The 22,880-nt window shown below is 41.9% G+C and overlaps 1 protein-coding gene across 1 annotated transcript; it reads left to right on the top strand.

Moving 5' to 3' along the window:
• Window positions 1–20,483: 20,483 nt before the first annotated feature.
• Window positions 20,484–21,919, top strand: LOC124278565. Its single transcript, XM_046714293.1, has 3 exons — window positions 20,484–20,706; window positions 20,821–20,867; window positions 21,810–21,919. The coding sequence occupies exons 1-3, from the start codon at window positions 20,487–20,489 to the stop codon at window positions 21,843–21,845; spliced, it is 303 nt and encodes a 100-aa protein (XP_046570249.1). The 5' UTR covers window positions 20,484–20,486; the 3' UTR covers window positions 21,846–21,919.
• Window positions 21,920–22,880: the final 961 nt, after the last annotated feature.

Below are 22,880 nucleotides of genomic sequence, written 5' to 3'. Positions count from 1 at the left end.
CAATGCCGCATGTTATATCTATCTGCCCCCCCCCCTTTTTTTGTTTTCTTAGTGGGGGAGGGTTTAAAAGCATTTGAATTTAGAAAATATTATCAATTATGGAATAAGCAATGACTGGGAAGTATAGAAAATATAACACCAAATAGCATGCATATCCAAAGATATAGTTACTGGTTTTCTCCGCTGATGATGAGGCTGCGTCAATTAGAAATTCAAACATGTAACCAAAATCTAAACTGAACAAGCTCATGTGACCCTCTTAGACTGAATAGCATGAAGTTAAATATGACGAAATAAAAAAAAACTTGGTGTAATTGAAGTTCATTGATTGCATTATATACTGAGTCAAAAAGAAACTTCACATTCTTTCTTCAGGGCACTATAAAAGAACAAGAGATGGTAAGATGGTTAAATTGTTATTATTTCATTGCTGAGATCTGTTTGATGTACTCGATACACTGACAGTGCCATAATCAGTTCCATTAGGCTACACCGCCGTTCCAAAACATGGGTATACAGAATGTCAAGTCACAAGAATAAAAATGCAAAATTTCTCAGTTCAATATCGTGTATGGCCGCCCCGCGCATTCACCACTGCCAAACACCGTCTCCTCATCGACTGCCTGATGCTTGTGAAGACGTGGTTGGGGATTCTGCGCCATTGCTCTTGCAAGGCAGCGCCAAGTTCCTGCAAATTCTGAGGTTGGTTCCTAAGACCACGAAGCCTTCTCCCAAGTGCATCCCAAACGTGCTCTATTGGATTAAGGTCAAGGGACCTCGATGGCCAGTCCATGACGTTGATTCCAGCGTTTTGAAGGAAATTTCGTGTCAACATCGCGGTATGCGGCCGAGCATTATCATGCTGGAACTGTAGACCTGCAGCAGCAGCTGTGAGGTTTCCACGGATGACCAGAAGTCGGGAACGGTTGTTCCCACAGAAAGCACCCCACACCATGCAACTTCCGCCCCCGAATCTGTCGACTTCCTGTACACAACATTGGGAATACCGTTCACGACGTCGTCTCCAGACTCCATGCCTGCCGTCCGCGAATCTGAGGGTAAACCTGGATTCATCGCTAAAGACGACTCGATTCCAGTCTCTCTGGGTCCATCGGAGGTGACGTTGGGCCCACAGCAGACGTTGACGTTGATGAAACGGCGTCAATATTGGCCCACGATATGGACGTCGAGAATGGAGATTGGCAGCCCGCAACCGATTTCGAATGGTCTATGAGGATAGTCGACCTCTAAACATCTCAGCCCTGGTTCGTGTAGCCGGCAGAAATCTGTCACGTAGGTGACGTAGGACGATTTGACGGTCTTCTGCTTGTGACGTCACAGAAGTGGTGCCAGTTTGTTGTAGACGACCTCGCAAGTCATACACAGTACGACGGCTGCGTCCCATTGCTCTTGCGACGTCAATAACTGATCTTCCCGCTTGCAACATGCCAACGGCACGTTCACGTTGCACATTTGACAATCGTGGCATTTCAAGTACCGTTAGAACTGTGGCTTAAAAGTGTTTTTTCAATTCTTGAGGCCAATGCAAACACGTGCATATGAAGAAAACTTCGATGCGAAGATCACGTGATCGACTGCACGTGCAAAACCTTATTTGGCACTAACGTCATTTGCACGACGAATGGATGGGTTTGAGTGGGTTTTGCTAACGTTTTTCTAGATACGAAAGATAGGGATCCCATTTCGGATACATAGATGTATCATCAGAGAAACATTATTCATTATTTTTCAAATTACATTTTGTGAAGTTTCTTTTTTGACTCAGTATATCATGGCAGATAATACTTGCATGATAATGCATCACCAGTAGCATCCTGTGTTGGCAATGAACATGGACTTATACTTCAGTCTACAGACTTATAGTGCTGGTTGGTACCTGACACCTTGAAGGTTAAGATCTGACTTAATGTTGGCTCTGGGGCCGTGGGGTAGCCTAGTGGTTAAAGCGTTCGCTCGTCACGCTGAAGACCCGGGTTAGATTCCCAATGTGTGAAGCTCATTTCTGGTGTTCCCCGCCGTGATATTGCTGAAATATTGCTAAAAGCGGCGTAAAACTAAACACACTCACTCACTCGCTAATGTTAGCTCTCCTGATGTTAAAGCCATGTCGCCTTGCCTTTCTGTCCTGGAGGCTGCTATATACCTACACGTACATCTGCACCCTCATCAGCACCAAATGAATATGTGTGTTTACTCTGGACCAGGGTGTTGTAACTCTGGGAAACATTTGGTCATCTAAACAGAAACACGTTACATGCCTTGTATTTCTTCAAGGGACTAACACATCCAATATGAAGGGCTTGAGCACTTGAGGGCAGTGGGGTAGCCTGGTGGTTTCGATTCCTCACAATGGACCAATGCATACACAGGAACTCATTAATCGACTCCAGAGAATTCACAATACTGCAACACGCATTTGTCACCAAAACCCCTAACTGTAAAGTATTACTTCTGTCCTGAAACGCCTCCACTGGTTACCAATCCGAGCGAGAGTTGACTTCAAGATACTGACTCTGACATACCAGTGTGTTCACAGAACAGCTCCAGTGTACCGCCAGGAACTCTTCAGGCCGTACATCCCCGGTAGACAGCTTCGATCCAGTCACAGAGACCTACTGCATGCTCCTCGTTGGCAGCTGAAATCATATGGTTTCCGCGCTTTCCAGGTGGCAGCGGCCAAGAAATCGACCGAATTGCCCGACCAACTGCGAACATGTCCAACTCATAGATCTCACCTCAAAACTCACCTTTTCTCAGTATCATATGACTGCAACTAGAACTTTCTGTATGCGCTATGAGCATGCCCCCGGCGTGGAATTTAGCGCTTTAGAAATTTACTTATTATCATTATTATTACATTCTGAGAGTCAAAATCCTCCTTAACCTTTATGACAACATTCCCTTTACGACGTGCAATATTCCTGCAGCTCTGGACAGCCTTGGATGTCATAACTTGGCCGTGGGTTAGCCCAATGGTTAGGTGTCCGCTCGTCACACCAAAGACCCGAGTTCGATTCCCCACGTGGATACAATGTATGAAGCCCATTTCTTTTTTGCGACTAGTGAGAGAGAGGTTTATTCAAGTAAAGGGGCCACAGGCCCATTATACAAATGTACAAAGTGCAAGGTCTAACAAGCGCCATAAAATATTCAATATTAGCACAAGTGCTAATCAGCAGATACAAGAGGCTGTAGGGGTACTATACACTCAAGAATGCATTACGCTTCTTTAAAGCTAGATACACAAATTTTCCAAGATTATTAATAAGAAGTATATTCTTCGTCATGAACAACTGAGACAGTTTCTGTTGTGACGGGAAATTGTAATAACAATTTGGAATTGTCATTTCTCTAAGATTATTATAAAATGGACATTCTAGGCAAAAGTGAAATTCGCTTTCTACAGTAGGAATAATACACAATGGACACAAACGTTCATTTCGCTTTAGGCCAAGGCGTCTACCATATTCAATCATTAACATATGACTGGAGCTTCTAATTCTACTTAAGGCAATACGAAATACTTTGCATTGAACGTGATTAATGTAGAACTCTAAGCAAACTTTGTTTTTGATATTACTCAGAAAATCAAGTTTAGAAAAACACAGCATATCACCTTTCCATGATTGGTTATGAACGTCAATACATCTTTGTTTGAACAGAGATATGAAAGTAGTGACATTCCCAACATTCTGGTAAAACCAGGCATATCCAAAACCATATTGATTTAGAAGTCTTTTTACACACTTAATGTCCAACATGGGCGTCCTTTCTCTGCAGTTCGATATTGATATTCATACACTTTCTTTAAAATAACATTATCAGCTTGAGATACCAGTCTTATCCAATATTTAATAATTTTACAGTAAATATTAACTTTAAGGGAGTGTCTACCAAGCTCGGCATGAGCGAATATATTCGGGGTGCTTCTTGGAAGATTGAGAACTTGTTTGCAAAATTTGTCATGGATATTAATAACATTAGGTGCTGTGTGAAATCCCCATACTTCGCTGCCATACAGTAAGATTGGGAGAATTTTAACATCAAATATTTTGAACAAAACATGAATGGGGAGATTTGAGAAATTAGGTATTGATGATCTGAGTATACCAAGAACTTTCCATGCTTGTTCTGCGAGGGTGTTTTTTGAGTTATATACCACGAGCCTGAGCTGGATAAATGAACCCCTAAGTACTTATAGGATGAGACAGTATCAATAACATTATTTTTTAGATAAAATCGTTCGCATTTCTTAAGTCTGCCACCCTTTCTAAACACAATAATTTTACTCTTTGCTACATTGATTTTTAGTTTCCAACGGTCACAATAACCAACTAATTTGTCTAATCTCTTTTGGAGACCACCAACAGAAAAGTCAAAGATTACAATGTCGTCAGCAAATAGTAATATAAACAATTCAATTAGTTCCAGATTCACACCCCTCTGGTTATCTAATGCTAGGCTCTCTACAATATCATTTACAAAAAATGAGAACAAGAAAGGGGATAGTTGGCAACCCTGGCGGACGCCATTTTGGCACTCAAAAAAATGCTGTATATCCTTCATTTATAGAGACACATGATCTTACAGATTTGTACATGTTTTTCAATAATCTGAATAATTTCCCTTTAACATTTCCCAACCACAGTTTATAGAAGAGACTGTTCCTGTCAACCGAATCAAACGCAGCTTTCAAGTCAATAAAAGCACAGTATAATCTTCCTTTATACAGAGAGAGGTATCTTTGAACGATCGAATTCAATATAAATATATTATCATGGGTTTGGAATCCATGTCTAAAGCCTGCCTGTTCTGGGGCAAGGAAACTTTCCCGCTCAGCCCAGAGAGTTAGTCTAGTACTTATAATTTTGGAAAATATTTTGCCAGATACTTCAAGTAAGGTTATATAGGCCGGTAGTTGGCTGGATCATTGACATTACCCTTCTTGAAAATAGGAATAATTACTCCCTACTGTCCACTCAGTCGGATAGATACCCGTAGATAGGACACCGTTAAATAAAGATTTCAACATGTCTATGCATTCTCTTGGGGCGCTTTTTGAAGAATTCAATAGCAATACCACTTATACCTGGGGATTTGCCACATTGCATACTGTTTATGGCATCTACAATTTCCTGATAACTTATTTCGTTGTCTAGATCATCATAATTTGCAGATTGTTCAATAAATTCTTCACTGATAGACAAAACAGATTGATTCACCTCATTATAGAATTCCTCATACTCCACTGAGAAATGCAGACCTTGGAAGAGATCATGAAAGTGTAAGTTCCAGTCTATAGGTTTTATCTTATTTTTTGTAAATTGTGATTTAGGTTTGACAGTTTTCCAAAACAATTTATTATCTTTAGTACATAGTGCACTGCATAGTTTATCAGTAAAGTCTGCCAAAGATGCTGACTGCTTAGATGCACATAGCTGTTTATAGGAGGACCACGAATCGATGTACCGTTGTCGGTCACAAGAACCGTTACTGGCATGGAAAGCACGGAGTAAGCGTCGAGCTACTTTTCGTGCTGCAAGGCATTCATCATCGTACCAGTTGTCTCCCTTGTGTATATGTGATCCGACCAGTTGGCGTTGCTTACAGTGTTCGGCGCATGACTCTTTTTGCGACTACTAGGGTACGTTTCTTACCTGGATCAGAACTGGAATTCAATTATTAAACAGCTGTTGTAACTAGCTACATGTACATGATTCACACCTTACAGATACAGCTGCAGTACGATTTCGTTCCTAGCATTGTAACCAGATTCGTTCAGTTTTCGATCATTTTGGGGATCTCAGTGGCTAAAGGTTTCGGTTGACCACATGAACTTCATTTGGTCCTACATTTACTGAACAGAGACTAAGTCAATTTTAATATATACTCAGCAGCAAAAAAAACGTCAGTACGAATTCAAAATTAGATAGACACTGTAATCAAATCATTACAGAAATGGACATCATATGCGGATCAAAAAGATGTTTGGTGTACAATATCTTAATACATAGATGAATAACTCAGCACAATTCCAAGACATTACGTGAACGTTTGCAGTCCATTTAGACTCTTGGCTTCAGTATCTAGTGTGCCCACCACGAGCGGCAATAATTGCAGCACAGCGTCTATGCATGGAGCGCACCAATCGATTGATGAAGGCCATTGGCACCAGGAACCACACTCTGAGAAAGGCCTGGCGCAATAAATCGGCTGTGTTCGGCCTTGGTATGACATTATTCAGTCTCCTCTGAATTTCATCCCAAAGATGTTCAACTGGGTTTAAATCAGGACTAAAGGCTGGCCATTGCATAATGTTAATAATAATAATAATGTGTGTCCATTTATATAGCGCCAAACTCCACACCAGGTATGCTCATAGCGCTAACAATCAATAAGGCATTATTGAAGTCCATAGAACTTTTTGTAAAGAAAGGTTTTGAGATGGCACTTAAAGTTTTCAAGGGTTGGAGACAGCTTAAGTTCATCAGGGAGGGAATTCCATTTGACTGATGCCATCTTCTGGTAAGACTTGCAGCCAAATGATTTTAGGTTCCACTTTGGTACATAGAGCAGATTAGCCGAGGATGAACGCAGTGTTCTTGTCGTAAGGAGAGAGGAGTTCTTGAAGATACACTGGTGCAATACCATGAATGGACTGATAAGCAAGTGTAAGGATCTTATAGTCAATGCGAGCCTCAATAGGCAACCAGTGAAGAGACAACAGGATAGGAGTGATGTGGCAGCGTTTTGGTTGGAGAGTAACTATGCGGGCAGCTGTGTTCTGGATTTGTTGGAGCTTTTGGATGGACTCTTGTGAAGCTGCAACCAACAAGCTGTTGCAATAGTCAAGTCGTGAGAGAATCAGTGTTCTCACCAGGGCAGCCGCAGCATCCTGTGACAGGAGATGTCTGATCTGTCCAATGTTACGGAGACAAAAGTAACATTTTCTGCACAGATCCAGAATCTGTTTCTTCATGGAGAGGTCAGGTTGGAGTAGGACGCCAAGATTTCTGACATGTAGAGAAGGCTGAATGACCATGTTTCCAACTTTCAACTCAACATGTTGTGATTTTACTAACATGTTTCTTGTGCCAACAATCATACCCTCTGTCTTGTGTTCATTTAATTTTAGTTTGTTATTGAACATCCACGAACCAATATGGTCAATGGCATCTTCAATTCTGGTCAAGTCAGAACTACGTTGTCATAGCCCATGGTAATACCATCAAACAACTGAGTATCGTCAGCATAAAGATGATGATTAGTAGCTTTCTCACAAAGCAGATCACCAAGTTCTTTGGTATACATAGAGAACAATACAGGACCGAGAACCGATCCCTGTGGTACACCAGGAAGAATAATAGCTTCCGCCGACTGAGCATTACGAACAGCAACAGACTGAGTCCTGTTTGATAAACCACAGAAGAGCCATATCATTTAATCCATACTGGAACTGAAGTCTTGATAGAAGTATCTGGTGATCCACCGTGTCAAACGCGGCCGATAAATCCAAGAGAACAAGAACGGCTGAGTTCCCCCTGTCAACGCTCCACTGCAAATCATTAACAACACGGAGCAGGGCTGTTTCCGTGCTGTGGAATGACCTATAGGCGGACTGGAATTTGTGATAGAGGTCATGTTTACTCAAGTGCTGACTAACTTGCATCTTCACAGCTCTTTCAAGTACCTTGGAGAGGAATGGAAGATTAGACACTGGCCTATAGTTGCTGAAACAGGTGGAGTTTAAACCAGGTTTTTTCAGCAAAGGTTTCACAATTGCCTGCTTGAAGCAACCTGGAACAGTGCCACAATTCAAGCTTAAGTTGATAATCTGAGTGAACACAGAAAGTAAAATGTCAAAATATTCCAAGACAAATTTAGTAGGGGCTGGATCAAGTGTACACGTTGTGCCCTTTGATTGTTTGATGATGCAGATAATCTGTTCCTCTGTGAGCTAAGGAACCAAAACTCTCACCTTGAAAGCGTGCACCAGTTACAGCAATTGACTCAGGAGAAAATTCTGGCCTAATCTTCTCAATCTTAGAAGCCAAAGTCGTTTGCAAGAGTCAAATCATCATCCACATTAGGTAGAGTAGTGTTTGACGTCTTTCCAAGTAAGGAAAACAGATGAGTAAAGAGTACTTTGGGATTCTGCTGATTGGAGAATACATTATCATTGTAATATCTTGACTTTGTCTCACGAATCAGCTGGTTTAATTCATTACGGGCCATGTTATACATCTGCCGATGAATTTCAAGCCTGGTTTTCCTCCACTTACGCTCCGCCTTGCGCCTGTGGGTTTTTGCGAGAAGTATCTGATCATTGTACCACTGTGGTTCATGCCTGAGTCGCCTGTATCTAGTGACACAAGGGGCATGAGAATCCATGAGTTGAATCAGTGTTGTGTTATGGAGATCAGCAAGTTCATTCACATCCTCTGAAGGTTCTGTGAGTAACTTTGAAGACTGAAGATCCCTAGCAAAGTCTTCACGGGAAACAAGCTTAAGGTTGACACCGTTCGGCTGTAGGAAGTCCCGTGTAGCTCTTGCAGTATGGGCCCGGGCGTTATCATGCTGGAAAATGTTGTTCCGGTGACGTACGAAATGTGGTATGACGCGGGGCCTGAGAGGTTGGTCGATGTAGCGCACCGCTGTGATGCAGCCTCCTCTCCCTGGACCAAGGTTCTGGAACACCACAGGACCCACTCTCTGGTTCAGGCCTATTCCACCCCATACCATGATGCTTGCACCTCTCCGTGAGTCTCCTTCCATAACACATTGGTCTGAGTAACGCTCGCCACGTCGTCGCCATATTCTTGTTCTGCCATCTACAGTTGATACGCAGTACCACTCTCGTCTGTAAACAGAGCAGTTCTCCATTGCCTGTATCACTAGTTTTGGTGTTGTAGGGCAAACTGTTGACGTTCACGCCGATGACGAGGGGTGAGGATAGGTCCACGGTAAGGTCTACGGCAAAGGAGGTTCCCGCTGTTAAGACGTCGGCGTACTGTATCAGTACTGATTGGTCTTCCGTGTGTTCCCACTGTCTGGCGTGCTGTTTCGGATGCCTGTATGAAGGGATTCTGTACATGCTGTCGCACAACATGGCGGTCTTGTCGTCTTGCGGTCACCCTTGGTCTGCCAGTACGGGGGCGATCATTTGTGGTGTTGGTGGCCAGGAAACGTTGCTGCAGCCTGTAGATGGTCCGAACGTTGACCTGGAAGTGATTGGCAACGGCTTGTGCAGTGTGGCCAGCTTCAAGTCTTCCAAGCACCTGGTTCCTCTGAGCTGTCGTGAGTCTCGGCATCCTGCTGACGTCGTAATGTGAATGTTTCAACTAGGTTTGGGGTGCGTCAGGAAGCAAAGAGGCACTGAACATCTCCACTCTGGGCTATGAGGGAATTAACGCTACGTCTAACGAACATATCATCTACGGAGGCGACTGTCTCATCCCCAGTATCTGTATCCTCTACAACAGTATGATACAACACGAATATGTGCCCTATGACTATCGACTCGGCATGGTCATACCAATCTACAAAGGAAAAAAGGATAAATCAGACCCCCAAAATTATCGTGGGATAGCACTGACGTCATGGATTGGTAAACTGTTCGAAAAGCTTCTTCTACAACGCATAGAGATGAAACTTAACAAAACAAATGCATGCTTCCTGATATATGCTGCAGTTTGATTTTAGAAAAGAACACGGGACTGTACTGGCAGTTTATACTTTGATTGAAAGCATAAATTATCACTTACAGAGACTCAGTGGTTTATGCAGCTTTCCTTGATAATGAAAAGGCCTTCGATAGAATATGGCATGATGGACCCTTCTACAAACTGCATAACTTAGGAATACATGGTCATGTTTGGCACCTACTACACCAGTGTTACACAAAAAGTATAGCATTTGTTTCCCATGGTGGTGAACATTCAGATTTGTACGATGTGCATCAAGGAGTTATCTCAGCATGTTTTTTCCTTGTATTCAGTAATGATCTTACAACCTTGTTAAGACAAGCACACTGTGGTATTCAAGTGTATGGCTCAAGTGTCCTACTAGCAGATGACACAACGCTTGTCAGTACTTCGCCGCGGGGCTTACAATCCTTACTTGACGTTGTTCATGACTATGCTTCAAAATGGCGCCTGACATACAATCCATCCAAAAGTACAGTTATAACTTTCTCCAAGAGTAACCTCAAACCTTGTGACCTAAAACTTGGACGTCTCCACATTCCAAAATCTACCTCTACTGTGTATGGGGGTGTTTACCTTACGAGCAATCTTTCGTGTAAAGGAAGAGTTGATAAATATTGCCAAAAAGCAAGACAAAGTATCAGTTCACTTAAATCACTTGGAATGAACAGCAGCGATCTTCATCCTTCTGCAAGTGTCAAGATTTGGCTGCGCATGATCTTAACAACAAGTTTGTATGGATGTGAATTGCTGTATAAAATGACTGGTCAATGTGATGACCTGCTAGAGGGAACACACGTACGGTACAAGGACTAGATAAACGCTCACCCTCGGAATCAACCACAGCTAACATTGGCCTCTGGACCCTTAATGGATATATTGACAAATGCAAATGTTATTTCTAGGACGCCTGTGTAACCTAAAATGTAGCAATACTGCAAAGAGTATTTGTTGTGCCTCTGTCACACAGCCTACGTCATCTAATGCTTTAACGGCAAATCTTCTAACAGATGCTAATAAGTATAAGCTGAGCAAATATGTTAGGTCCTATGTGAACCATGGAATATTTCTACCAAAAGATAAATGGCGAAAGGTGGTGTTTGATACAATTCACGGTTATAAGGAGCAACTATGGCTCAACAAGGTTTCCATAAACGCCGGTATGTTTCGGTATAGGAAAATCCACTGTAACCTCACATATCATATTCTATGGGATATCATATTTCTTTATCCACAACACAGATCAATGCTGCAATTTTGTATTCGTATATCATCCCGTCATATTGTTTCTAAAACATGTCCACTCTGGGAGAAACATGCGTATGATTACGATTGTCATGTGCTATTGCACTGTGAGAAACTTCTGCAAATCAGAAACAGATTTTTTTCTTATCTAATGGATCACCCAGACGTTGAAACCTATGTCAAATTTGAAATGCTGGACGAACACGACATGTTGTCGTTCCTGTTTGGAGGTGATACTTACCCGATTGAATGTATGGAGATTCAAACCTGGACTGACATGGAATGTACATTATAATCACATTTGTGTATTCCATCAGACAACCTTTGTTGCTTTGTTATGATTGATATGTTTCAATTATAACTCACTTTACTTGTACATATGTATGTTGTTTTCTTTATTGTCCATGCTCGTTCGTAAATGACTGATAATGTATATCTTCGGAATAACATCTAGAGGAAATAAAGATATCTCACCGGTTTCCCAACTATCGACTTCAGACAGTGAATATTTCATCGACGGGGTAGGTGTGTTTAACAAAAACGTAATGATATTATTAACAGGAGAATAAAGCACTGTATAACCTAAAATACCTGTAAACTGTAACACTTACCTGTTCATAGGGGTGTATCAAAGAAAAACACCAAATCGAAAAGAGAATATCCAAAATAACGAGAACATTGACAGAGGATAGTCTTATATTTTGATGATAATTATATGTATGGATAGCAGTAGTTGGACGTGAGGGTGGGGACGTTTGTGTATAAGTTAGATTAAGTAAACAGTGTAAAGCATATATTTGGGCGTATCATGCAGAACAGTTAAGCTGTTGCTGATAAGCGACAACGGAGCCTACTAAATAAAGATGAAGATGACAAATGTTTCAGATTAAGTAAACATTGTATTAACGTTTGTGTGTATAAGCATATATTTGTGTAAAGTATATTTGGGCGTATCATGCAGAACAGTTAAGCTGTTGCTGATAAGCGACAACGGAGCCTACTAAATAAAGATGAAGATGACAAATGTATGTTCACTGGCATTGTATTATTAACATTGTATTATTAACGTTTGTGTATAAGTTAGATTAAGTAAACAGTGTAAAGCATATATTTGGGCGTATCATGCAGAACAGTTAAGCTGTTGCTGATAAGCGACAACGGAGCCTACTAAATAAAGATGAAGATGACAAATGTATGTTCACTGGCATTGTATTATTAACATTGTATTATTAACGTTTGTGTATAAGTTAGATTAAGTAAACAGTGTAAAGCATATATTTGGGCGTATCATGCAGAACAGTTAAGCTGTTGCTGATAAGCGACAACGGAGCCTACTAAATAAAGATGAAGATGACAAATGTATGTTCACTGGCATTGTATTATTAACACGGAAAAACTAGACAAAGTTTTACCAATATTTTATAACGATATGCGTTATTGAAAACTGGAAATATTACAGACTAACTGACCACGTTCCTCAATCTTAAACCTGCCAAGAGTCACATTGATAACGAGCATCGGACTTAATCCGGGACTAGTATCTCTTCAGCTAACAGAACCAAGGTGCAATACGTTTATCTGTCTTTTTAGCTGTTTGTATTCCACGTTGGTCAAATCACGTGCGTGCCACATATACCTTCGTGGCATACTCGCGACTGGCCATCGATGCTTCGGTCCAACTAAATGACATAATTTCAAGTTCCTAATAACAACGTTATCGTAAGTTTTATCTATAAACGCGATTATCTGCGATAGCTAGAATAGATATATATTACGGATGACAGTCACGAATCAGGGGTGGCTGTCTAGTAAATTTACTCAGGTAAGAAACTTTACTTTCTTCTACTTTGACCAATCTTTACCATTGCTATTCTATATTAACTGTAATCTATTGTAGATACCTTAACTATATGTCCGACCCTTGGCGCAACCGTTAGGTCGTTTAATATATCTCACAATTACTCTGTATTACTGTTTAGGGTTGCTTATTTGATAATGATCAACTTTACGTTGTTTTGTGGCTAGTGTAGATTGTATAGAGTGTGTCGGGTATCCTAACTATTGTATTACGTGTAAACACGATGCTGTTTATTGACTGTTGTAGAATGTACATTGTATGAACACCCACTGGGGTGATGTCTGGATTGTATAGAGTGTGTCGGGTATCCTAACTATTGTATTACGTGTAAACACGATGTTGTTTATTGACTGTTGTAGAATGCACATTGTATGAACACCCACTGGGGTGATGTCTGGATTGTATAGAGTGTGTCGGGTATCCTAACTATTGTATTACGTGTAAACACGATGTTGTTTATTGACTGTTGTAGAATGCACATTGTATGAACACCCACTGGGGTGATGTCTGGATTGTATAGAGTGTGTCGGGTATCCTAACTATTGTATTACGTGTAAACACGATGTTGTTTATTGACTGTTGTAGAATGCACATTGTATGAACACCCACTGGGGTGATGTCTGGATTGTATAGAGTGTGTCGGGTATCCTAACTATTGTATTACGTGCAAACACTATGCTGTTTATTGACTGTTGTAGAATGCACATTGTATGAACACCCACTGGGGTGATGTCTGGATTGTATAGAGTGTGTCGGGTATCCTAACTATTGTATTACGTGCAAACACTATGCTGTTTATTGACTGTTGTAGAATGCACATTGTATGAACACCCACTGGGGTGATGTCTGGATTGTATAGAGTGTGTATCCTAACTAGTACATTGCCTTATGAGCAATATGCTGTTTTGTGCGGTATGAACGCTCACTGGGTTGGTGTGTAGAATATTGAACAATCACATTACGTTCTATACTTTTGAATGTGTATCTTGATTAATGTAGTATGTGTAACGAATCCAAGTGTGATGTTTATGTACTTTGGTAGATGATTACAGTGTTAACATGTTCTAATAATTAATTATAAACCATACCATTGTTGATTGATTATGTGAAAAGATCCTGTGACTGCTGTGTAATGTGTTGTGTGTGGCATGGTATAGTCATACCTCTTGCCAAGCGAGCTAATTCCCCTACACTCGCGTTTTAACAGTATCAAAAGGTCACATAATATATGAATAAATGAAAGTTCAAATTATATATGGAATTCCTTGGGGGGATTTTGTACCGAGGGGAAGGGGGGAAGATTTGTCCGGGTGGTTTGGTCCTACGATGCGCGGCGGGGGGTGTGTCCCCGGGGGGATTGCGTCCGGTTACCAGGCTCTCGCTCGTTCCCCCTTCTCTCAGTCGGCATGTTTGTTTGTGGTTGTTATGTTTTTGTGCACCTGCACCGAGTTTTGATGTCTGTGAGAGAACAAAAGGATCGTTTGATGGATACTATTATAAGGGCTGATCTTATTCAAACATTAACGACAAGAACTAAATAGATAGCAACTGTGTGGTCTCGATGGTTATTTAGAACTATGTCTTATTTGTGTACCTAAACAAGGCATTGGAAGGTCCTTAGTTTACAGTTGGGAGTATTTGGATTCGTTTATCGAATTTTGTAGATAACGTTTAATAAATTATTCATGATGTCTATATTTAATTAAACAAACTTAGAAACATAGAATATATAAAACATTTCATGCGGTTAGTGAAACTATATATATCTGTCATCTCGTGACGCGAAGAACGTCCCATTTTCACCTGTGGCTACGCCGCTCGAAGAAATACCACGTTTGTCACGTCACTTGATGACAGTTTCATCATATCCTCAATACATTAAAAGTATCGAAGATGGTAGCTCTCTAACTGTTGTGACAATTCTCTGTCTTTGACCCTGAAGGCACAGGCCCTCGTGTCTTTGCGAGGATTAAAGCTTTTATAAAATATATACAAAAATTTGAGAGGACCCCCGATTCGAAATGCTTCACAGTATAATACATTATGACAAGGCCGGACACTTCGGCGCACCCTACCCGACTGTTTTGCCGATCGCTACGCTACCATCGCATACAATCAATTTAAACTTAACGTAAACATAATCATGGATGATTGGCCTATCGAGCACCACTCATGACAGCTACGAAGCTTTGAACCTTTACAGAAACAGCGTTTCGAAAATCTTACAGTATGAAACACTCATAAAATATCAATAACAAGGCCAAATCTCGTGTAAATCTGTCTCTTCCTTGCAAATGGTGCACGTGGACTTACTTGGATAGATTCATACGGTCACTGAACTCATCCGTCATATATATGTGTAACACCGACAGCTTGAGTTTTAGGTTTGTGTTTAATGGATTTGTTGCAAACAGGGTGAGGGCTTAGTTGAACTGGTCCGAGCTAGGTGTCATTTACATCAGATGATATCACCAATCTCAGGCAACTGAAATTCGGCAAATGTAATCTCATGATGTTTTCAACATCTAAGATTGTCTCACTGACAAGATATTTTACAACATCAATGAAATTATAATTATTGATAGGTTTTCAAGCTGAAACGATAGTCATTTATAAACATGTAACAACGAATACAAAAATAAATGGGCCAATAGGACTCAAGGCAGTCCTAGGGGTAAGGTCAACATGATATGACTGTCTGACTCCTGTGTGTAAAGGGTCAAGGTCAATTGAGGCTTTGCTGAACTCCGAAATTGCACGGTTGTTTTTTATTGTTATTATTTTTTATTTTTATTGGATATTGATATAGCGCACATATCCAGGCAACTAGTGCATGCTCAAGGCGCTGGTATTTTTCCCCTCGATCACTGGATGTCAATCTCAACGGCACATCTCATTATCAATCTCAGCTCCCTGGGGGGTATACAACTCTTGCTGCCACTAGGCGCACCGAGTTATTGCGGCGGTGCCCATTCACAGCTGGGTGGACTGGGACACATAGTCACAGTACTTGGTCCATGTTCACTGCACGTTGCTGTACCCGCAACTAGGTGTCTGCACGTATTCATGAGGCCACCATCTGGTCATATACCAACGGATTCGTGGGTTCTTATAAGTGCACAGGGTTGTGTACTGTACACTAGGGGTTGTGACAACACTGAAAGAGCCTTCACACAAAGTCGACTCCAAGGTTTTTACACCCGGTCACAGGTGGGCTCCATTCCGGCACCTCTTGCTAGATCACTGGCGCCTTAGCCAGCTCGCCCACTACGCCCCCAGTTGTTTTTAAGTTAAATATATAAGCGTTTAAATATTGTTCATATTTTAGATACACTTTAAGATAATGATACGCATTTGCTGCTTTTGCTTTAAGCATTGATGTGTGTTTGCTGACACATTGTGGTATTGTTACGTATCGGTCCGTCACCGTAACATTCCTGTACCACTAGGGTGCAAGGAGTAAACGCAATAATTAAGTGTATTTATCCAATCCAAGATGACAACAGGTCACGTTTCTTCTGTCACCTACCACGTGTGTTTGATGTGATCTACTCCATTCGAAAAACAAACAACTTTGTAAATACCCACGATGAGAAAACCACATAATTTGATAAAATATGAAATGTCGTTTCAAATGACGGATATCGACACGAAGCGCACGTAAAATAATTATTTCACCTTTTGTTGTTGACGTAATGTATAATGACGTCACAATGATATATTTGACGCCACAGACTATAACCCGTTTTGGGAGTCGGTAACTTTCTGCTTATCGTTAGGTCGACTGTACTCTGGCTTATAATGCAACATACGGTTGTCCGAATTCAGACATTTGATTGCTTATCTTTCAAACACGTATATATACTAGCCACATAAAGAAACTGTGCATTGTCAAAATATTATCCCAGTTGATTAGTACGATAACAATGTCAAAGGTACATATAAACTTTAATGGAGGGATCACGAGACCATAACAAGTCGGGAGAATTTCAATTGAAAAGTCAATCACAATGACGTCACGAGTCCACAAGCGGGACAGGGGTCAAACGACCATGTCACAAGCTCAATAACGGGTATGTCCACCATCGGCATTGAGAACAGCAGTGCATCGACGACGCATAGAGCCTATCAAACGTGCAAGGAAGGCTTGTGGGATGTCACGCCAGATTCTCTCAAGTTCTGTTGCAAGGTCAAGGACGTTATCTGGCTGATGAGGAAGACGGCGTAGACGTCGATCCATCTCGTCCAAAACATGCTCTATCGGGGAGAGATCCGGTGAATTTGCAAGCCAAGGAAGTAAGTCAACGTTGTGGTGTTGCAAGAAATCCATAGCAACCCTTGCCGTATGAGGGCGGGCATTGTCCTGTTGGAATGTTAACCCATCCATGACGTTGCAGAAAAGGAATTGCCACAGGTCGAAGAATCTGATCCCTGTAGCCCACACCAGTTAAGTTGCCCTGAACAATCACCAAAGGAGTTCTTTGGCGTGCTGTTATTCCACCCCAAGTCATCACGGAACCACCACCAAAGCGATTCCTCTCCAAGACACAGGCCTGTGCATGACATTCTCCCACGCGTCTATAGGCACGTTGACGTCCATCACTATGGGAAATGTTAAACCTGGACTCATCTGTAAAAACAACATTTCTCCACCAAAACAAGGGTCTGCGGACATGATTTCGGCACCACATTCGGCGAGCTTGTCGATGACGTTGTGTCAGGATAGGCCGTATGGCGGGACGTCGTGGTCTGATCCCGTGAGGACGTAAACGTTGTCGAACTGTGTTGGGGTGGATACGGCGAAGTCCTGGGATGGTTCGGGCAGTCATCACTGCAGTCTGAAACCCTTGGCGAAGATGGGTCACCCTTATCCATCTGTCCTGTCTTGGCGTTGTTACACGAGGACGTCCAGAACGTGGCCGATCGATGACGTCATTTGTGTTCTGGTAGCGTCTCACCAGTGCAGAAATGGTGTTCCGGTGGCAGTGGAAATGTGCAGCCACTTGTTGTTGAGACATTCCCCCACGGACCATCCCAATGGCCTCATGACGTTGTGCAGACGTGATCCATTCGCATGCTATGCGTTTCAATAGCCGTTTAATTTTTTGAACGATCGCAAGGGCAGGGGTTGAGCTTTCCAAAGTGACAGTATTGTGTGGCATTCATTTGCTCTGTTTCTCTTTCCCGGAATGCACGTGCAACAACGTATTGCACGTCTCAAGGACGAATCCACTGACGTCACGGAACGTGGCACGTGCATGCATGTTGGATACATGTCACTAATCTCTGAGTTTAAATCCTTATGTGTCTACACAGGTTTGATAAATTTGATACATTTTAATTTTTTGTATGCACACTTTCTTTATGTGCCTAGTATATATTCTCCTTTCCAGACATGTGGTATTGGATCAACAGGTGCGGTGTCGACGTGCTATTTATACCTTTATCAACATCACGCACTTCGCTGTGAAGTATATATTAGACGGTGAAGTACAATGTTCCACTGTTACAAGGTGAGTGACTAAGGTTTGTACACTGTTCCGTAACTAGAAATGGCGTCTTTAATTACACTACCAACTTACCGTGGTGGTCACACACTTTTACGTTGTAATCTGTTGTCACGTAGCTATATAGTAGCTGGAAACCATACGTCATATTGTCAGTTTTCGGTAGTTTCACACTTTTACGTTTTATCAACCGTAATCTGTTGTCAAGTAGCTATATAGTAGCTGGAAACCATTGAACATACGTCATATTGTCAGTTTTCGGTGGTTTCACACTTTTACGTTTTATCAACCGTAATCTGTTGTCAAGTAGCTATATAGTAGCTGGAAACCATACGTCAACATTTTCGGTGGTCATATTGTCAAGTAGCTAGTTTTCGGTGGTTTCACCTTTTACGTTTTATCAACCGTAATCTGTTGTCAAGTAGCTATATAGTAGTAGCTGGAAACCATTGAACATACGTCATATTGTCAGTTTTCGGTGGTTTTTTACGTTTTATCAACCGTCAGCTATATAGTAGCTGGAAACGTAATCTGTTGTCAAGTAGTTTCTTTTATCAACCGTAATCTGTTGTCAAGTAGCTATTTATCAACCGCATAGTAGTCAGTTTTCGGTGGTTTCACACTCTATTACGTTTTATCAACCGTAATCTGTTGTCAAGTAATATAGTAGCCCATTGAACATACGTCATATTGTCAGTTTTCGGTGGTTTCACACTTTTACGTTTTATCAACCGCAATCTGTTGTCAAGTAGCTATATAGTAGCTGGAAACCATTCATATTGTCATATTATCAGTTTCGGTGGTGGTTTCACACTATTTTTTATCAACCGTAATCTGTTGTCAAGTAGCTATATATAGTAGCTGGAAACCATTGAACATACGTCATATTGTCAGTTTTCGGTAGTCACTTTACGTACCATCGTCATATTGTCAGTTTTCGTAATCTGTTGTCAAACCGTAATCTGCTATATAGTAGCTGGAAACCATTGAACATACGTCATATTGTCAGTTTTCGGTGGTCTCACACTTTTACGTTTTATCAATCGTAATCTGTTGTCAAGTAGCTATATAGTAGCTGGAAACCATTGAACATACGTCATATTATCATTTTTCGGTGGTTTCACACTTTTACGTTTTATCAACCCCAACCTGTTGTCAAGTAGCTATATAGTAGCTGGAAAACATTCAACATACGTCATATTGTCAGTTTTCGGTGGTCTCACACTTTTACGTTTTATCAACCGTAATCTGTTGTCGAGTAGATATATAGTAGCTGGAAACCATTGAACATACGTCATATTGTCAGTTTTCCACTATCACCATTCAGTGATTTCTCTTACCAGCGACATATGTTGTTTACACTGGGTGCGCTTAAATGTACAAATGTTAGTAAGATGCGTACTGTAAAGAAATAATGTTCAATGGGGGCTTATTTCTGATGACGCCAAATGATGTAGATATGGGATATGCTTTCAGAAATTTGTGTGAACCAAAGCCCCTCCCCAAGACTGGATCCTCTTGTGTGGGAACAAGCAGTCTGTTATCATTATGTTTGCGTTTCCGTTGATCCACGTCTTTCGTGATCTATTGGCGATATCGATGCTGGTAGCCACACACCTGTGGTGATCTTGCGGCGTTATGACCACCCACCTGTCATGTGTTGTCGAAACACGCCTCAGTATTCCTAGAAATTGCCTCAGTATGTCGAGTCCAACTCGCGATCATAAGGGACGTCCCTGTATCGAGTTCTAAACGCAGTAGGAATATGTCGAATACCAAGGTGGGCGGCGAATTATGTACAGCCTCTCTCTCTCTCTCTCTCTCTCTCTCTCTCTCTCTCTCTCTCTCTCTCTCTCTCTCTCTCTCTCTCTCTCTCTCTCTCTCTCTCTCTCTCTCGTCTAACGTGGATCTACCCCTTTGTGACTGATCTTGAATATTGCTAATACAGCCTCTCTCTCTCTCTCTCTCTCTCTCTCTCTCTCTCTCTCTCTCTCTCTCTCTCTCTCTCTCTCTCTCTCTCTCTCTGACTGTGTCTCTCTCTCTCTCTCTCTCTCTCTCTCTCGTGTGGAGTCTAACGTAGATCTACCCCTTTGTGACTGATCTTGAATATTGCTAATACAGGGGTCAATCTCATTATGCATTAGCACGACGATGCGAGTCCTTCTACTGGTTGCATTTGCGGCGTTGTTCCTGGTGGTGAGCGCAGACCTACTGCAGCTACTGCGCCACATCACCCACCAGGACTACTTTCACAAACTGTCAGCGCAGGACCAGGTGATCCTCGTGGAACTGTTGGCTGAGGGCGAGATCGGTCGCCTGTCCCAATACATCCATAAAGTTGGTCCGCAGACGATCAGGCAGATTGCGAACAGTAAGTACATTGAGGTCAACACTCATGATATCAAGTCTTTCAAGTTCATCTACGTATGATGTAAGTAACTTTGGTTTGTACAGGTTGGTATTTATATCACGTTGTCTATTGCAGGTTTACCAGCACACGAAGAGCAGCTCCTTGTGCATTACATACAACAGGTAACTTAGGCCATCTGTTCCTTTGGCACATAAAATATGTCAAATAGTGTAGGTCATCTGCCTCACTGACACACTCAGTAGACCAGGTAATGTCGGTCCCCTGTCTCACCGACACATTCAGTAGACCAGATAATGTCGGTCCCCTGTCTCACCGACACACTCAGTAGACCAGGTAATGTCGGTCCCCTGTCTCACCGACGCTCAGTAGACCAGGTAATGTCGGTCCCCTGTCTCACCGACACTCAGTAGAACAGGTAATGTCGGTCCCCTGTCTCACCGACACTCAGTAGACCAGGTAATGTCAGTCCCCTTTCTCACCGACACTCAGTAGACCAGATAATGTCGGTCCCCTGTCTCACCGACACATTCAGTAGACCAGGTAATGTCGGTCCCCTGTCTCACCGACAATCAGTAGACCAGGTAATGTCGGTCCTCTGTCTCACCGACACTCAGTAGACCAGGTAATGTCGGTCCTCTGTCTCACCGACACACTCAGCAGACCAGGTAATGTCGGTCCCCTGTCTCACTGACACTCAGTAGACCAGGTAATGTCAGTCCCCTGTCTCACCGACACTCAGTAGACCAGGTAATGTTGGTCCCCTGTCTCACAGACACTCAGTAGACCAGGTAATGTCGGTCCCCTGTCTCACAGACACTCAGTAGACCAGGTAATGTCGGTCCCCTGTCTCACAGACACTCAGTAGACCAGGTAATGTCGGTCCCCTGTCTCGCCGACACTCAGTAGACCAGATAATGTCGGTCATCTGTCTCACAGACACTCAGTAGACCAGGTAATGTCGGTCCCCTGTCTCACAGACACTCAGTAGACCAGGTAATGTCGGTCATCTGTCTCACAGACACTCAGTAAACCAGGTAATGTCGGTCCCCTGTATGTACTATTGAAGTACATATGAGTGACAGTAATGCCACATCCTGTTTCAGCACGTGCACCATCCAAACACGACGGCGTCAACATAAGTTAGCGACACTCAACCTTCTGTACTTATGCAGCTGCTCCAACTAAATGACAGGAAATAAAGGCATTGTCCTTCTCGCTGTTTGTGATTTTCTTAATTTGCTGGTAAATGAAACGATAGTGTACTATACCTGACGCTGCCCTTGCCAGTCACTCAAAGTGTAACGTGTTAACCTGGAGCGGGTGAAGTTAAGCGTTCACGGTTCAGTACGCTCTGTCAACAGCAAAACGGTGTAAGCCTTGACGCCACATACAACTCTGTCAACAGCAAAACGGTGTAAGCCTTGACGCCACATACAACTCTGTCAACAGCAAAACGGTGTAAGCCTTGACGCCACATAAAACTCTGTCAACAGCAAAACGGAGTAAACATTGACGCAACATAAAATATATTCTACCCATCACAAGTTTATACTCAGTTAAAGCATTCACTATATGTTATGTATATGGTTACATCGAAGATGAATTTCTCCACTAACTTGGGGGAACCAACTTCAAACCTTATACAGATTAACTGCACGAGGATCATGCATCAAATTGCTGACAAGCATGTGCAAATATCGTGCATGTGAACAGCTGCGTTTTGGTGTAAAGTTTTGTTGAGAATTCACTGAGTTTTATCATTTATTGAACTCATGACAATAATCTTTCATGTGTAAACAGTACCTTTAAACAGTGTGGAATACTTTGCAAAATCTAGTTTGGAACAGTTGATAGAAGTTAGTGGCAAATTTACACTAGTGAGTCAACTTATGATGGGTTGTATACGTTACAGATAAGGCAGTTAGAAATTGAAACTGATAAAGAAAACGAAAATGACAATATGAAATTAAAAGTAGACATAATGATGCGAGGATTTCGGAAAGATTGTCCTGTCAGAAAACATTTGTTCACCCTGAACGTGATTTTGAAAGGGTTTTCTTGCATTTTAAAAAGTTGTCTAACAATATGAAATGGACTGAGAATCTGTGGTCCATGTTCTTGCAAAGTGTGTTCATGGGAAAGGCTCAGGATGTTTGTTCTGCCTTATCTATTGA

This window comes from Haliotis rubra, unplaced genomic scaffold (genome assembly GCF_003918875.1).
Source record: "Haliotis rubra isolate DU_JTF1 unplaced genomic scaffold, ASM391887v1 Scf24, whole genome shotgun sequence".
NCBI classification, from domain to species: Eukaryota; Metazoa; Mollusca; class Gastropoda; order Lepetellida; family Haliotidae; genus Haliotis; species Haliotis rubra.
Note: the sequence above shows the minus strand (reverse complement) of the source record. Positions and strands in the feature narration are given on the sequence as shown.

Coding starts and splice junctions, on each gene's coding strand:
- LOC124278565 (XM_046714293.1), top strand. CDS start 20,487: ATGCGAGTCCTTCTACTGGTTGCATTTGCGGCGTTGTTCCTGGTGGTG. Junction 20,707..20,820: donor GATCAGGCAGATTGCGAACA/GTAAGTACATTG, acceptor TGTCTATTGCAG/GTTTACCAGCACACGAAGAG. Junction 20,868..21,809: donor TTGTGCATTACATACAACAG/GTAACTTAGGCC, acceptor ATCCTGTTTCAG/CACGTGCACCATCCAAACAC.